This window comes from Mugil cephalus, chromosome 21 (assembly GCF_022458985.1).
Source record: "Mugil cephalus isolate CIBA_MC_2020 chromosome 21, CIBA_Mcephalus_1.1, whole genome shotgun sequence".
NCBI classification, from domain to species: domain Eukaryota; kingdom Metazoa; phylum Chordata; class Actinopteri; order Mugiliformes; family Mugilidae; genus Mugil; species Mugil cephalus.
This window is the reverse complement of record NC_061790.1, coordinates 12,395,198-12,413,156: the sequence shown is the minus strand read 5'-3', so window position 1 is coordinate 12,413,156 and position 17,959 is coordinate 12,395,198. Positions and strand designations below refer to the sequence as shown.

At 43.1% G+C, this 17,959-nt stretch overlaps 1 protein-coding gene across 3 annotated transcripts; it reads left to right on the top strand.

Moving 5' to 3' along the window:
• Positions 1-140: 140 nt before the first annotated feature.
• med23 (mediator complex subunit 23) lies at positions 141-16,852 on the top strand. Of its 3 annotated transcripts, XM_047574241.1 has the most exons (31): positions 141-344; positions 646-677; positions 837-924; positions 1,016-1,140; positions 1,396-1,507; positions 1,870-1,968; positions 2,080-2,181; positions 2,287-2,356; positions 3,508-3,620; positions 3,701-3,796; positions 4,494-4,511; positions 7,897-8,103; positions 8,214-8,357; positions 8,468-8,613; positions 8,876-9,121; positions 9,331-9,473; positions 10,138-10,312; positions 10,944-11,107; positions 11,232-11,356; positions 11,459-11,664; positions 11,898-12,078; positions 12,187-12,357; positions 12,476-12,692; positions 12,787-12,896; positions 12,987-13,113; positions 13,410-13,575; positions 13,671-13,743; positions 13,827-14,041; positions 14,126-14,246; positions 14,409-14,540; positions 16,195-16,852. In XM_047574241.1, exons 1-31 carry the CDS (start codon positions 294-296, stop codon positions 16,414-16,416), a joined length of 4,197 nt encoding a protein of 1,398 aa, XP_047430197.1. In that variant the 5' UTR covers positions 141-293; the 3' UTR covers positions 16,417-16,852. The 3 variants fall into 3 exon arrangements, with proteins under 3 accessions (XP_047430197.1, XP_047430198.1, XP_047430199.1); XM_047574242.1 differs by lacking the exon at positions 4,494-4,511; XM_047574243.1 differs by lacking the exons at positions 141-344; positions 646-677; positions 837-924; ... (6 more) ...; positions 3,701-3,796; positions 4,494-4,511 and adding an exon at positions 4,634-4,720.
• Positions 16,853-17,959: the final 1,107 nt, after the last annotated feature.

Genomic DNA, 17,959 nt, shown 5'->3' with positions numbered 1-17,959 from the left:
AATAACGTCTATTACAATTATTGGATGTTGTTACTGGTAAATTGCCGAGGCATGAAGAAAAATCATTAAATGCAGCGGAACTGTTCACCTTATAGCGCTAATGCATATCCGGATTGTTTTTGCCGTTGCGCCTCTCGCGGCGTTCGTTCGTTCCGGTCTAACGATGCCTTCTAGCCTGTTAGCATGTAGCTCGCTGACAGTATTGTCTGTTGTGCTGCTCTGCTGAAGGAGTGAGCTGACTGGGATGTTGCTGTGAGATGTTGAGCTAAACTTTGGCCCCTGTTGTTGCAAACATGGCGCTTTCGATGGAGACGCAGCTGCAGAGCATCTTTGAAGATGTTGTGGTAACTTGCAGTGTCATAAACTGATTTACAGCCATGCTAACCTGGACTAGCATTTCAGATAATGTTAGCATATTCTAGCAATATTCACCAGGCGAACTTGGTATTGTTTTGATAATAAGTGATACAAAAAAATATAACCAGAGAGTGTTCTTCTTCTCAAAATACAGTTGTTCATCTTGCTTGTTGCTAGCTAAGATTGCAGTCTTTTAATCACTAACCTTAACCGCTGAGAGATTGTAACTGTTGCATGTCCTCAAACACAATCGTTTTTTTAATTGTATTTTTCTCCCCCGTGACGCAGAAAACTGAAATGATAGAAGAGGCCTTTGCTGGGTAAGATGTACCACAAACTCACCTTAACGCCATTGTTAAAAGGTGTAATGCTACATTGTCGGATACTGTGTCTGTTTTGAGCCATAGATGTAGGTTTAATCATACATTGCAGCATAAAATGAAATGGCACAGGCTAAAATGTGATCCGTGTTTTTTTAGCATGTTTATGGACACTCCAGAAGATGAGAGGACTAAACTGATCAGCTGCCTTGGGGCCTTCAGACATTACTGGGGAACCTTACCACAGGTTTCTACTAACACACACCCTAAGCTCACACTCACTCATCAATGATGGATGATTCATTGTATGTTTCAATTTCCTCCTTGTCGTTCTGCAGGAGTCCCACGAACAGTGTGTACAATGGATAGTGCGTTTTATACACAGCCAACACAGTCCCAAAAGGATCTCCTTCCTGTATGACTGTCTAGCAATGGCTGTGGAGACTAGTCTGTTACCGCCCAGGTACACTCACTCACTCATTTACAAATGTGATCCTTGTTTAGTCCGTAGTGCCACCGTTGGCTCCTGATGATTAAAGCTTTAAAACTTAAAATAATGCTGTTTTTAAGAAGTGCTTTTAACTTCTAAAATGTATCTGCACTTGCCATGTTGACACCTGTGATATATGTATCTGTTATTACTGTAGCATTAAATATAATGTGTGATTTGTTGTGTCTGATATTGGTCTTAATCTTTTCATTAATCTGTCTGTTTCAGGATGGTGTGTGTAGCTCTGATAAGCTCAGATAGTTTGGAGTGGGAGAGGACTCAGCTGTGGGCGCTGACTTTCAGACTGATCAGGAAGATCATCGGAGGGGTGGACTACAAGGTCTCTGACACCAAAATGCTCACACACACAGGCAAAGATGAAACAGTTCTTCTATAAGCTCAATGACAAGACCCTCTTAACACAGTTGTCTTGACATTGTCATAATATCCATGGTTGCCATATCTCCAGAAATCATCCTCTGGTGGTTCAACTGGCCTCACTTGTCAGATGCAATAAAATAGTGCAGTAGAAAATATGTCAAACATTTGGAAGTCTCTAAAAGCGTGAAAATGCCAATAACTACTCCAGATGTTTTTCTTGTCGTCATCAGAAAAAACAAAATATCGTAAATGCATCCTTCACTTTAGGTTTCCCGAAGAAATTAATTACTAAAGATGTGTTTCGAACTGTCTGTGTGTCAGGGTGTTCGCGACCTGTTGAAAGCCGTCCTGGATAAGATTCAAACCATTCCTACTACTGTCAGTTCAGCTATAGTTCAACAGCTCCTGGCTGCCAGAGAGGTACTTATCTTTTTACTGTCCACATGTTAAATGAGATTAGCTTAATTTAATATTTTTGACTTTGATGCTCCCAAATGTTCTTTTCAGTTTTTATCTTTGCTCATTTTCCAGGTGGTTGAATATATTCTGGACAGAAATGCCTGCCTCCTGCCGGCCTACTTTGCTATCACAGAAATCAGAAAACTGTATCCAGAGGGGCAGCTGTCACATTGGGTCAGTGTGTGTTTTTTTGTCTGTGCTTATGTGTGTAACTATGTCAATGTGCGTCTAACACTTTCATTCACCTATTATTTTCAATATTTTCTTTCTCACTTGTAGCTTCTGGGCAGTTTGATCTCAGACTTCGTGGACAGTTTCAGACCCACAGCCAGAATCAACTCCATCTGTGGTAAGAGACTCACTCCACAAACATTTTTCTTTTCAGGTTTTGTTGTATACACAACTCTGGTTTTACTCATGCTTTGCTGAAACATTTCTGACTTACTACTACTATAGTATCAAATTTAAAAGAGAAAAGGACATAATCAGTATTTACACAATTTAAAATACATAATACATCTCCTACGTATATGTTTGCCAAGTAGGGATGTCACGATTACAGTTTTCTTTAGTACGATTATCATCAGAAAATTTATCACAATATTACGATAAATCACGATTATTATGCGTTGATTGATTTCACAACTCTATTCATATGTAAAATCACATGAAGACTCCTTGAATGTCATAAAGTTTCCTTTATTTCAATTTTTGATGCCAAAATATAATTATATTACTAATTATATGACCTAATGTTTGTATTTGTATATTTAAGTATCTATTTATATAGGATCAATCATTAATCCCCCAGGAGAGTTGTTAGAATTATTTAAGTCATCAATTGTCACCTATACCAGATGTTTAAGTCCGACTGTCCAACGACGAAAAAAAAAAAAAGAAGAAAGGGGAAAAAAAAGCCATCAAGCTGAACTGAAGGGCGAACCCGTGTCATACTTGTACACAGTTAATTGCAAATGACACGCTAACATTTAAATTCCTACTGATTCAATGCAACATTAGAAAAATATTGACGTATTTTAATCTTACTGTGTATTTACGTTTATTTTGGCATAAAAAGTCGGGTGGTGGCACATTAGATGTGTGTCCTCCTTCCTCCTTTCCAATTTTTATAACACGGTTTACATGCTGGCAAGCCGCCCTCCAATATATTCCCACACGGCTGATTTAACACGTTTGGTCAGGGGGGAATAAGTCTTCTGCCATTTTCTGCCTCACATCTGCAACTTGCATGGACCAAAACAAAGCAACACATGCGGGCGCAGCAACACATAGGTGTTGCCTAACTTTGTTTTCATTCCGTTTGAGTTGCCCTCATCTATGATTCCGGCATAATATTATCTGACAGTTTTCAAGAAACGTTACGATCAATCAATCGTAGTGCTTAATACATTGCATTAATACATTAATTGTGAAATCGAGTAATTGTGACATCCCTAATGCCAATCATCACCCCAATTTCTTTTCTTTTTGTGCCCATAGGACGGTGCAGTCTGTTACCAGTGGTGAATAACAGCGGTGCCATCTGTAACTCCTGGAAATTAGACCCCACCACTCTCCGCTTCCCTCTGAGAGGCATGCTGCCGTTCGACAAGGTAACATAGGAACACGAAGGTTACACACACATTTACACATCCAGAAAAGTGGTAGTAATGTGGGTTTTTTTTATACGTAGGACCTTTTTGAGCCACAGACAGGCTTGCTACGCTATGTGCTAGAACAGCCGTACTCCAGGGAGATGGTGTGCAACATGTTGGGACTCAACAAACAGGTAACACAAACCCCTCTTCTCCTGTTGCCCTCATACCACACCCTCCACCTGTCCTCACCTCTCTCGTCCCTTTCACTCTCTCTATTTGCCCCTCATTTTCTCCGCCTTACCTCCCCCTTTTCTTCCTTTTTGCCTTGTTCATCATTGACTTTCTGTTTGTCATGATAATTTGCAAAAATGTGTCTCTATTTTTAGATTTATTCATTTTATCTTCTTTTGTCACCCTCACTAATTTCCTCCTCCTTAACTACTGCCTTTTCCTTTGTTCCCTTTGCAACACCCCTTTGTAAAACTATATTCAAAGCAATGCTGTGAGCTTGACCCATAATGCACTGGTGTCAGTTTGCCCTGTTGGGTTCATGCAGTTTCAGCTCAGCCATCATAGCACTTTGACCGGGTGTCATTGTGTCTAGACATTTCATTCAGTTATTTTGTGCTAACACAAAGCGATAACCTCACAGTTTATGAAGATTTTCTTTATATTTTAACAAATAATCCAAAATCTGCTTTCGGCTGAGTTGATGCTAACTGTGCTGAACAGACAGTGAACTACCTAGCTCCTTAGTCACCACTTTCTCTGTCTCTCCTTTTCCCCCCCTCTATGTTTCTTTCTTTCTTTGTTTCTCTCCCTTTTCTCTCTCTTTTGTCCTCTGGTTGTGTGTCGTGTTTGTCTGTCTCTCTGCCATGCGCTCTCTAGACTCTGAACATTGCCCAGGTATGTCGTTGTTCCTCTTCCTGGTCACCTGACCTGCCGACTAACCAGCCCGTTGGACGCTTAGCTTTTGAGTAAATGCAGACGTCCAAGAAATGGGAACCGGACGAATAAAAAAAAAAACTTGAAATGGAAGACGAATGCTACAGAGCTTGAGATGGACACAGCAGGGCTTCATAGAGATGTGCTCAGTGGACACACTGGTTAGACAGGTAGATAAATATGAAAGGCAGATTACGGATCGTTAAGCGTGGATGATTTGTTCAATTTTAGAGTCCCAGTAAATGGTTTTCTGTCGTATTTTCTGTAACATTAGTTGGCTTTGCATGCTACCCTGCTCTATTCTACCCTTCCCTAATACAGAAGATATCTACATGTATTTATTGGAGCTGCAGATGGTCAATATTTTCTGCTAATCTATTTAATACATGGTGTCCTTGGCACAAACATGTAACAAAAAATTTGTTACATAAGTAAAATATGCCCACAGTCAGTAGCTGCTATCACCAATGCTCATAGACAGGGAATACTAAGTCAGCCCATGGTGCAGGCAGATCATTGGTACTTACTGCTTAACATTTTTACATTATTGGATTTATAGTTATGTTAACATTTAAGATCCCTCATTTGCTGCATATGTGCCCAGCTGTGGTGTAATCCTCACACAGCGAACGAAATTTTTATCGCCGCTAACGTCGGCTGAGCTAACCCACACCGATCGCCCGTGTTTGTTCAGTTCCAGATAGCCAGCTAATTATTTCTGACTTCAAACCCTGCTGCTGACATTTCAAGTCCTGCTGCGCTGCATGTGTGGATGTAGTCTGGTGCTTGCCTGTTGTTAGCCAGGTCCTCCTCCCGTGTCGAGCCTGCTGCTGCTTTCTGTTGTGCTGTCCTGGGCAAACGTTTGACTTAAGAGCGGTCTGAACTCGATTAGTTACATCAGCTGTTATGATGGTATTTATTAGCGGAGGAAAGACTCAAACTAATTAATGGATAAGTGCAGCATGTGGTTGCCGGTGGGGGACGGTGAGCAGCTGGAGAACATATTTTTTAAGACATGTTTGTTTTTTTTTAAGCAATTTCTTTTAATTGTCTTTCTTCCATTAACATTTAAGGCTTTGTTGCTGCAGCACATTAGCAAACCATATTCTGATGCAGCTCGTTCCATCCGCTCAATAATCTGCTTTAGCCAAAGCAGTAAAGGACTGTATTGTTTACACTATACTAACTGATTTTCTTTAAAAAAATACTAAAATATCAAGTTGGGTTGATATTTTCGGATTCAAAATTGAAAACTGCATCTGCAAAAGCTGCGTCAAACGCAGATGACGTTGGCCGGTTTTCCACAAACCACCTAGTCCTCCTCAGTTTTCACTTGGCTTTGCTCTAACGTTAAAGTGCTTCATTGTTTTGCCCAGGTCAGGCGTTGAGTGCGTCTGAATGACTGTCTGCCTCGATGCGTAGAACTCGGTGATAAATCGAAGGCCGTAGTTTGTTGGAGGCTTTTTATTAGTCTGCTTCAGTTTGTGCGCTGACGTTCATCAGGGAGCTCCTTTCACGACCTAAGGAGTAAACCCCCTTTTTCAGTTCTCCCCTCGCGATGATAAACCGGATAATGCGATGTGTTCGAAATGGAGTGCTGCAGAAATTGATCCCTAACGAAAGTGCTACGTATAGTCTGCAATGCCTTGTTGCATTTGCAGTTTGTTTTTCGATTAAACAACTGGGCACAGGCTAAAGCTGAGCTGAGTGTTGCCATCGCCAAAAAAAAAAAAAAAAAAAAAAAAGATACACTCTGGCCTTAAACACTGGCACTTTGAAATTAAAAACAAACTGCTGAGTGGCCGACAGATCGCATGCTCTGGTTAAGGACTAGAACCAGTTGAGAACATCCTGACACATCTGGTTGTCATAGGTCGGGATGCTGGTGACAGGTGAGATCGTAGACCAGCCGCTGGTGCGGTTTTATCGTTGGTTTTGAGTGATTTTGTTTTTGTGGAGAGAAGATATGCCTGTGGATTATTTTCTCTTTTTCTCTGTCTTTACGTTGCCCTCTCTCTTTCTCTCTCTGAGCATGTGTGTGTGTGTGTGTGTGTGTGTGTGTTTGGGTGCAATAGAAGAGAAGTTGTACTGAAGGCCTGTAAAAGACGTGATGCTCAGCCTCCCAGCTCCTCTTCTACCCCCCACTCACACTAACCTCCCCAGACCTGTTAGTCTGCATGCAGGACTGAGTTGCTCTGTTTGGGTTGCTGGTTAGTGCTGTGTTGTACTTCTTTGTGCTGTGCTGTGCTGTGCTGTGCTGTGTTGTGCTGTGCTGTTCAATCCCTTTCTAAGTTGTGTCTATTGAATTTGTATGACCCTGTTGTAAACGTTTGGTATGAGTCTAGGTGTGAGCTTTTCACTCCTACTCTGTCAGTGGTATTTGAACTAAAGTTTACCCCCCCATGGGTAAATACGATTTTGTTTTTAAATTGCATATTTTTATTTTTTGTGAAAGCTCACACCTGACTGAATATATCAGTTTCAGCTCAACAGTTTGGGAAGAATTTGTGTAACATTTACTTTAATGTTTTAGTTTGTTTAGCTCCTTCATGTCCCATCTGCTTTATGACCTAAACTGCAGCCCGCCACCAGGTGGCGCTTAAGCACCAAATATATCGACTAAGCCAGGGAGTAGAATAGAAACTGAACCTGGCTTCTCATCGCTATCTGCCTCCTCGTCTCTTCTAACCCAACCCTACTCGCAGCCATTTTTCTTTCTTCTTTCTCTTTACTTTCTTCCTTAAAACTATCCACCTCTAATCAAACATCTGCCCTACTTGAATAAGCAGCAGTGTCCAATATTATGCAGTTTTATACTGTATACTGCAGTATAATGTTCTTCCTAAAATGCAAATAATCAGTGGTCCTGGAAATGTTCTTCCGTAAATGTGCTTCAGATTTAGATCTGAAGCCCTTTGGCTGCGTGTTCTCAGGGCCATTACCTTTATGAAATGTTGACTGATGACTTTGTTTGTGTGAGTCTGGGCTGCTAGGTCGGTAGCTGAATGTCAAATGAAGTACCCATGTGATTTGCTACTGCATAAACATGAACCGTGAGCTATTCAGTACAACCATAGTATAGGAGCATATGGGCTATCATGTACCCAGATGACAGGCAGGAAGGAGATGTAGTTCTGCACGCAAGGGATGGAAAATGTGTTAGAAGTTATAAGCAGCAACCAGCGTGAACCTTTGAATGTGAAGTATTTTAATGAAAAAATGTTTCTGTCGTTCTCTCCCTCCTTTCTTTCATCCTTTTCTTTCTTTCTTCTGTTTAACCTCCTCTTCTGCCCCCCGAAACCTACTATTTTCTTCACCCTTTAACGCTCCCCTCCTCCCCTCCCAGCATAAGCAGCGTTGCCCGGTGCTGGAGGAGCAGCTGGTGGACCTGGTGGTGTACGCCATGGAGCGCTCGGAGACCGAGGAGCACTTCGACGCCGACATCGGGGGAACTAGTCAGTTGCTGTGGCAGCACCTCTCCTCCCAGCTCATCTTCTTTGTGTTGTTTCAGTTTGCTAGCTTCCCTCACATGGTGCTGTCCCTGCATCAAAAGGTAAGAAGGAGGACGATGAGGAAGGTTAATGTTCGTACTAATGCAAAACATAGAAAAGATGAGCTATTTAAAGACAAGCTTGTATGCTTTTAACAGTTCTTTCTCTTTAGCTTGCAGGCAGAGGCCTCATTAAGGGGAGAGATCACCTGATGTGGGTCCTGCTGCAGTTTATATCAGGAAGCATTCAGAAGAACGCTTTAGCTGACTTCCTGCCAGTCATGAAGCTCTTTGATCTGCTTTACCCAGAAAAAGAGGTACACGTGATGGCGTTCCACAGTCATTATTACCACTATTAATGCCCCGTTTTCTTTTATTAGGCTGGTGTGGCCAGTTAAACTAATCTTTGCTTTCTTTCTCTCTTCAGTGTATTCCAGTTCCTGACATCAACAAGCCCCAGTCGACCCATTCGTTTGCCATGACCTGCATCTGGATCCACCTGAACCGCAAAGCCCAGAACGACAACTCCAAGCTGCAGATACCAATACCGCACTCTCTGAAACTGCACCATGAGTATGTTCCTGTTTATTCCTTAGAACCCCATACACACGCCCTGTGGCCAATTTCACAGCGATGAATTTACATCAAATTTAATCATGGTTACAGTCTGCCTACAACCTTATGGTTATGGCTTGTTTATGGGTGGATTACATATCACAAGACAGAGCAGCTTGTATTGATTCATGTCAATTTAATCTTGTGTTTCTATCATATAGCATATGGAGGTCACCAGACAGTGATGGTGGTGTTCTAACCGTGCTTCCCTCTTTCTTAGGTTCCTCCAGCAGTCACTGCGCAACAAGACCCTCGGCATGTCTGACTATAAGATCGCGCTGCTGTGCAACGCCTACAGCACCAACTCTGAGTGCTTCACGCTGCCAATGGGCGTCCTGGTGGAGACCATCTACGGAAACGGATCGATGAGGATCAACCTGCCCGGCACGAACTGCATGGCATCGGGATCGGTCACTCCTCTGCCCATGAACCTGCTGGACTCGCTCACGGTTCATGCGAAGATGAGGTAGGAAACCCCAAGGAGCAGAGGGCGGATGAATCTGTGCTCCTGACCTTTGACTTCATGCTGGCGTGAAGCGTATTGAGACAGTTCTGCTTGTTCTTCACACTATGTAGATATAATTTTATCGAACAAATGTGGAATAACTGATGCTTTGCTAAAAGTCAGAGAGGAAGACAGATGATTTATTTATGTCCCTTTTCTTCTCTGTCCAGTCTGATCCACAGCATCGCCACACGTGTGATCAAGTTGGCCCATGCCAAGTCCAGCATCGCCCTGGCGCCCGCTCTGGTAGAGACCTACAGCAGACTTTTGGTCTACATGGAAATCGAGTCACTGGGAATCAAAGGATTCATCAGTGAGTAAAGTTGTTCTTTGGCTTTTATTTTGATAGCTGCTAGTGGAGAAAGACAGGAATCATGGGACGCAGGCTGGAATCTAGTTGTCCTACACCATCCTAATGTTCACTAAAACAGAAATATTTCACACTTTTTAGTAGCAGCGATCTTTTGTATCGGGAGTAAGCCAGAAAAAAAAAGACAAAGAGACAAAGGACATTTAATTAACCTTTAGTTGTTTCAAATTTCCTACCCACAACCATTGTAAAGATGTCTGACACGAGTTCAAGTGGAGTCACAAAATGTGTTTAATGAGGCGTCTCCGAAGCCAGGCTCCTGGAAAGGTTTTCTTTATGTGCACGTTTATATTATTAACGATATTCATTGACTTCCTCATTTCGGTGTCATTTAATGAGGCTGCAGGTTTATCTCAGTTCTGCCGCCGAGTTCCTCGTTACCTCTCGTAATTATCTCCCCGAACATGAGCATTAGTAAAAAAATAAAAAAAATGATGTGTGAGCTAGTACAGAATTTGCAAGTGTTACATTCTTCGAGCATGTCCTAGCCTAATTTCTATTCAGTCATTACCACATGCCCTCTGGGTTGCATTATGAATAGACATGAATTGGTCTCTCCGGGCCAACGGAAACATGCTGAATAATGAGACACAATCTGCCTCCTCAGGTCAGTTGTTGCCCAACGTTTTTAAGTCTCACGCGTGGGGAATCCTTCACACCTTATTGGAGATGTTCAGCTACAGGATGCATCACATCCAGCCACACTACAGAGTCCAGCTACTGAGTCACCTGCACAGCCTGGCCGCCGTGCCGCAGACCAACCAGAACCAGCTGCATCTGTGGTAACATGCACATAATACATGCTATAACTTACTGACAGGTTAGCTACAGGTTGATGTGGAGCATCAGGGTTAGGTTTGGTAGATACATATTTTTATTATGACTTTTGAAAGGAAAACCTGTAAATACCACTTTAAAGTATTTTTAAATATTAAATTAAATTAAATACTCATGTTGGTGCATGCCACTATTACAGTTTGTTTTTTTCCTGTGTTTTAAGTTCATGAAATAAAAAGTAGAAATCCTGTGTTTAGTTTATTTCAGAAGTCAACACATTATTTTAAAAATATATATCATCACCATCAATATATTATTTCTAATTATTATTTTTATTATATGTGAAACTAATAAAGTTATACAGCCTGCAAGATTGTGTATTCAAAAAAACAACCGATCATATTCTTACTATATATAATTTCTTTTATAAGTAATAAAAATTACAATTTAGAATCATGAACACAGTATGTTCTGTAAGGTTCGCCATCATTATAATTATTATTATTAGCTTTTCTTCAACATTCTACAGGTGTGTGTGTGTTTTTTTTTTATGAGGGATCATCATCAGTAAATACTCGGGGTGATTAATGATCTCTTTTAATAACTGTCTCTCTGATCCTGTGTCTCTTCCCTCAGTGTTGAGAGCACAGCTCTGCGGTTGATCACAGCGTTGGGGAGTTCAGAGGTTCAGCCTCAGTTCACCCGTTTCCTCAACGACCCAAAGACGGTTCTGTCAGCCGAGTCCGAGGAGCTGAACCGCGCTCTGATCCTGACCCTGGCCAGAGCCACACACGTCACTGGTAACTCTCTGTCTGGATTATTTATTTTTTCTTGAGATCTTTTTTTGCTTTTGTCTTTTTCTCACATGGTTCTTTATTCATACTAATTATTTCGTTAATTAAAATCCACTTTGTGTCCGTGTAGACTTTTTCACCGGGTCCGACTCCATCCATGGCACTTGGTGTAAAGACATCCTTCAGACCATCATGACCTTCACGCCCCATAACTGGGCCTCACACACTCTGTCCTGCTTTCCTGCACCACTACAGGTAAAACCACGAAGACTTTTCAAAGAGCTATTCTGCTTCTCTTTTCCCTCGTTGCAAATCAGTGTCGTCATAATGGCTCCTCCTTACTTGTCTTCGTCTCAGGCGTTCTTCAAGCAGAACAACGTCGCTCAGGAGTCTCGTTTCAACCTGAAGAAGAACGTGGAAGAGGAGTACAGGAAGTGGAAGTCGATGGCCATCGAGAACGACATCATCACCCATTTCTCCCTGCAGGGCTCACCTCCACTGTTCCTCTGTCTGCTGTGGAAGATGCTGCTGGAGACGGACCACATAAACCAGATCGGCTTCAGGTCTGGTCCTTTAAGTTCCACACACACAGTGTAACATATTGTGTATTGTGTTAATGATGCGTCTCACCACTGATGTAGAGCCACTTTAAATTTACATTAATTAGACAGTGGGGATATTTTCTTAAGTCTCTTAACTGCATCTGTGACTAATTGATCCAGAGGGAGAGAGCAGTTTTATGGTGGGATGATGAGCTTACTGCTGCTTGATATATTTTTTTCTTTTTTTGTCTCAGGGTCTTGGAACGTATCGGGGCCCGTGCACTGGTGGCCCACGTGCGCACTTTCGCGGACTTCCTCGTCTACGAGTTCTCAACTTCGGCCGGTGGACAGCAGCTCAACAAGTGCATCGAGATCCTCAACGACATGGTCTGGAAGTACAACATCGTCACACTGGATAGACTCATTCTGTGCCTGGTGAGGACGCGCAGCCACACTGTTCACTCACACTTTCCTCATTCAATTCTCCTTCTGTAAATGGGACGAGGGACCGCGTGCCTCACTGCTCTTCTCCTCCACCTGCAGGCTATGCGTAGCCATGAGGGAAACGAGGCTCAGGTTTGCTACTTCATAATCCAGCTGCTGCTGCTGAAGCCCAACGACTTTAGGAACCGAGTCAATGATTTTGTCAAGGAGAACGCGCCGGAGCACTGGCTGCAGAGTGACTGGCACAACAAGCACATGAACTACCACAAGGTTGAATTGCATCACTCCATTTGTAGACAACTTATAAAACTAAATGTCTGAAGAAATTCCAGCTAGGACTGATCAGAAAAGTAATTTAAAGTACGTCTGATGGTTCTTCTCCTCCCAGAAATACCCAGAGAAGTTGTACTTTGAGGGTCTCGCAGACCAAGTCAACCCTCCCATGCAGCTGCAGCCTCAGTACCTGCCGATCTACTTTGGCAACGTGTGCCTGCGCTTCCTGCCCGTCTTTGACATCGTCATCCACCGCTTCCTGGAGCTGCTCCCCGTCTCCAAGTCTCTGGAAACGCTGCTGGATCATCTGGGAGGGCTGTACAAGTTCCACGGTGAGTGAGGGGACGCTGGTATTACTGGAGACGGGGGGGTTGGACCGTCTCCATTGTTCGCGTGCACTGATTCGCCGTTAATGCTTGTGTGTAGACCGCCCTGTGACCTACCTGTACAACACCCTGCACTACTACGAGCGACACCTGAGAGACAGAACCAACCTGAAGAGAAAACTGGTCCATGCCATCATGTCCTCTCTGAAGGTAGGCACAGAAACACAGTATGTGTGTAGTCTCAGTTTAGATTGATTGATATAGACAGTGGTTTTTTATCGTTTAATGTTTATTTTCCAGGACAACCGCACCCCAGGTTGGTGCCTCAGCGAAACCTATCTGAAGTTTGGCATGAACCCCAGAGAGGATAACACATGGATCCCTGACGACACCTACTACTGCAAGCTGATTGGACGCCTGGTGGACAATATCCTTTCATTAATCTCACCCTGTTGTAGAACAAATCCATCACGGTTGTGGGTCTCTAGGCCACCTAGATAACATGTTTACTCACCGCTGATAGTTGTAGTCTCCCACGATGCCTGTTAACTTTAAAGAGAGGTCTTAATCATCAGACCATCTCAGTGGGATCGCTACAATAAACAAGATAAAAGCTCAGTAAAAAGAGCTGTACAGTGTGCTACACTGAGAGAATACTCCTCTAATTAAAACGAGGAAAAATAATGCAAATCCTCGGCAGTGATCTCCTTAACCCTCCCTCACCCATGGCCGGTAAGTCACCCGGTCCTTTCCCCAACTGTGACTGGAGGTTCAACGAGTTCCCCAACCCTGCAGCTCACGCTCTGCACGTCACCTGTGTGGAGCTGATGGCTCTGGCCGTGCCGGGAAAAGATGTCGGCAACGCTTTGCTCAACGTTGTGTTGAAGAGGTGCGACAGACAAACGCTGTATCATCTTTACTGTTTACTGAATAATTAGAATTATCCATGGCAATAAGAGTTTATATTCTCCTTTTACCTTTCAGCCAACCCCTGGTTCCCAGAGAGAACATCACAGCTTGGATGAACGCCATCGGCCTTGTGATCACCGCACTTCCTGTGAGAAAATACTCGCCGCTCTGCACCATTGTTTGCCGTCGATGGCGTTTGCTCGTCCCTGACTGTGTCCTCTCCTCTTCCAGGAACCCTACTGGATCGTCCTCCACGACCGCATCGTGTCCGTCATCGGCTCTCCAGCGCTGACGTCGGAGACGGAGTGGGCGGGCTATCCCTTCGCCTTGCTCGACTTCACCGCCTGCCACCAAAGCTACAGCGAAATGAACTGCAGCTACGTGCTAGCGTTAGCGCACGCCGTCTGGCACCACTCATCCATCGGGCAGCTGTCTCTGATTCCCAAGTACGGTCCCCTCTTTCTCATTAATCCTGAGACCTTGTCCTGTCCTTTTATGACACCTGTGTTGTTGAACATTTTTGCGTGTAGATTCCTGTCAGAGACCTTGAAGCCCATCGTCCAGACAGAGTTCCAGTTACTTTACGTGTATCACCTGGTCGGCCCGTTTCTGCAGCGCTTCCAGCAGGAGAGGACACGATGCATGTTGGAGGTACACTCACAACTGTCACTACAGATTAAACAACAGACAAAAGCAGTAATATTCTGAAAGAAAACCTAATGTTATTGTTGTATTGGTCCCCTTATCTAAGGATTTAGGTTTGTGTGTTGGGTTCTTGTACACATTTTATGACCTTTTATGTGTGTATTTCAGATTGGCGTGGCCTTCTACGAGATGCTGCAGGCGGTCGACCAACACTGCCAACACCTCAGCTACATGGACCCAATCTGTGATTTCCTGTATCACATAAAGTACATGTACACTGGAGACAGCGTGAAGGACCAGGTCAGTCTATGTCTTGATTTTAGGTTAACCATGCTAGAATAATACCAGCATGTTCCAAAATATAACAAGAAGAAGAAGGAGGAAGGGACTGTGGTAGTTGTGGCATCATGGCTACGTAGTGTTGTTGATGTGGAGGATCAGGGTAAAGGGGAGAGTGACTGACCCCTACCCAGCATTGACAGACACAGAGCTGTTATTTACCTTCCACATACACAGCGAAGCCATTAGCCCGTCGCTTTCGAGGCGACAGACTGGTCGCCAGTGGATGCTCCAGGCTCTGGTTGCCAAGGTAACTGGCTTGTACATTTTCCACCGCAGGTGTTTCAGAGTGAAATGAGCTTATTTGTACCTCCATTATGAATAAAAATAACTTAGTGGGAATACCGCTCCCTTCAGAAATTATGCTTCTGGATTTTTTTTTCTTAAATAAGTTCAAGAGTGAGTGCAATTTAGAAGTTTGCTTAGTTGGAGGTGTTTCAAGTGGTAGAAACAAAAAGATACATTTTTGAGGAACCGTCTCTCCCATTTGTTGTTGCATCACCTTAAAGTACCACGTATCTGCTCGTCTTTTCTTGGGTGTGTCCCACTTTAAGCTTTAACCTTTCCAGTGGCAGGTTAAAGCTGGCTAGCATGTCTAGTAGTTTTCTTTTCCACACTGGAAAATCAGGGATCATATACAGCCGGATTATGACAGTCATTGGAATTAAAACACAGCACAGCACTAAGTCATGGTCACTAGGGTTAGGAAAAAATATCAATATGGCAATATATTGTGATACTTTTTCTTCTGATACAACATTGATTTTGAATGTCTCAATATTGATTTTAAAAGAAACAGAAAAAGTCATGTTGTGGGGCCAATCGTGACCTCCACCACCACTTTTTCTGTCCAAGTGCAATAAATTGGAAATGAATCATTTGGATTAATATTAATTTTTGACTCGATTTATCCAATGCATTATCACTGTCATCTGATGTACATACAACTTTTTAAGCTATATTTTAAGCTGCAGTGTATCGTATCGTGACTCAAGTATCGTGATACATATCGTATCGCGAAGTTGTTACCAATACCCACCCCCTCTAATAGTCACTCGGCATCATTTTATTATCAGGTGTGCTAATGCTAATGCTAGTGTGCGTGTGACAGGCCTAACTGAGGCCAGGATCAGTTCATGCTCTCCTTTTTATACTTGGCGCCGTCTTGTATCGAGCTTTGCCAAGGGTAGCGCTCTGATCCTACTAATGCATAATAAAACTGAATAATAATTGAGAAAAAAAAATCTATCTTCATTACCCTGATTTTTAAGTAGTGCAACATCTGTGAACTCTCAGCTCCTTGGGGGACTTATCTTTATCTGTGTTCTGCATGAGTCTATCACCTCCAGTGCTGCGAGAGACAAGTTCCCGTTAAGCTTAGACAATGGGCTTTTAAATAGACTTACATTAAACCGACAAAACAGGACTGAAAGCAAAGTATACACAGTACGTGTATTGGGAGAAAAATACATGAATGTTATAAATGCTGCAGTCGGGTACATGCAACATCTAATTTAATTCCCAGCGAAGTATCCAAGTAAATCATTTTAGTGTCTCGTTCTCGTGGGGACTGATTGATCTACATCTGTGTTATTTGTGCCTCTCGTCCGTCCAGGTGGAGAAAATCATCATGACTCTGCGCCCCGCCATGAAGCTGCGTCTGCGCTTCATCACGCACAGCAGCAAGATAGAGACTTCATCATCGGCTGCAGCCTCCACCTCCACTTCCTCCGCCTCCTCCTCCTCCTCCACCCCTCAGCCCCCTCCCACCTCGCTGTCGTCGTCCGTCGCCGTGGCCTCGCCCTCCGCCTCGCAGCACACACACACGCCCATGTAGGTGGCCTAGGTAACCGCACGCAGTCTCAATGAGGACGGTGGACGTGCGGAGTCACAAGCCGCATGTTTGCTTTGAAGTTTTCGCAACATCTGTGCATTGGCAGTTCTCCTGGGCTTTATTGCGTTGTTTTATTGTGCCTTTGTGAACGAGACCCTGTTATCTGCATCGGTTTTGGGATTTCCAAAATCTCAACTTGCAACACAGTAAACAAAAATAATAAATCTGCCCAGGAAAAGTATGGATACAATGATACAATTCAAAGGTATGCATTTCAGAAAATGTAGTGAATTACCAGCCAGGCTCCTTCAAGAGGAGCATTCAAGAGACTCACACGGACGCAGTATTTGTTGTTATTGTTACTATGACCGGATCTTTTTTCTAGACCTTTTTTTATATTGTACATTATTATTACTTCATTAAAAAATGGTGTGTAATACAAAATCTTTTCTTGATGTTTCCTTGTACTTTAAATGGGCCGTGTGTACGTTTGTATTGCAGCCTTTTATGCACATGTCAGCGATTTTACAACGAATCAGAATATAGGTGGTTTTCAGAGGATGTTTAATCATATTTTTATATACCATCTGAGCTGCATTTATCATTAATGCTAACATTTTACAAATGAATCCCCCCAGAAACAACATATTTTTAACATGGTTGGAGTTCTGTTGTGCGTCATCCAGATGACTTCAGCCTGCTGTCGGCCTGGGTGACAATGTCAAACTATCAGTCAGTTCGACTTATCTCTGTCTCTCTTCTAATGTGACACCTTTTCATTAGGTGAGTCACACTCATCCAGGTCATGACTGGTGTCAGAGACTAGTGACGCCAGTGCGGAATATAACACATCGACGTAGCAGCCGTGCACCAGTAGGGGGAGCCCAACATTAGTGCCTGACCTCGGTCACTCCCATCCTCACGGATATGCTGTATAACAGCTGTTATTGGAGCGTTGAGAGAGAGTCGGACGTCGGAGACCTTATTGGCCCTTTTTGATAGTTTCCCTGAGTCTCTGCCAGAGAAAATCTAAACGTGTTTCCATTAAATTTGGCAGGAAGTCAAGCTTTGAGCCAGGAACACTTAGGGTTCTGGCGGAGAATTGGATCTGGGATTTGTGCCATTTGACAACTGGCAATGAAGCTAATGGTGAAAGAAGGACTCGATTCAGAGTCCTTGGGGTATATTTGTTGGATGAGTAAATCAAATTATAATTAAAGTGGTGCCTTTGGGTGCAGGGAGAAGTGAAGCATCGATGCGTCTCATGCCGCCATGCACTCCTGACTCATGAAAAACTGGCTAATACTTTCGAAGCTAGTGGACAAACCAGAAACTTCAAACACCTAAAATTCGGGTTGCAATAAGGAAATGTGACCGGCCCTTTAAGAGGAGACGCCACATGAGAATAGGGCTTAAACTTAACTGTTACAAACCAGCTTGACACTTCCAGTTATATTTTCCAATTACGAGTGTAAAGAAATGTTTAAATGCGGAATAAGGTGTTATCTGATTAAATATACATTTATTTGTATGTATTTTCACAACA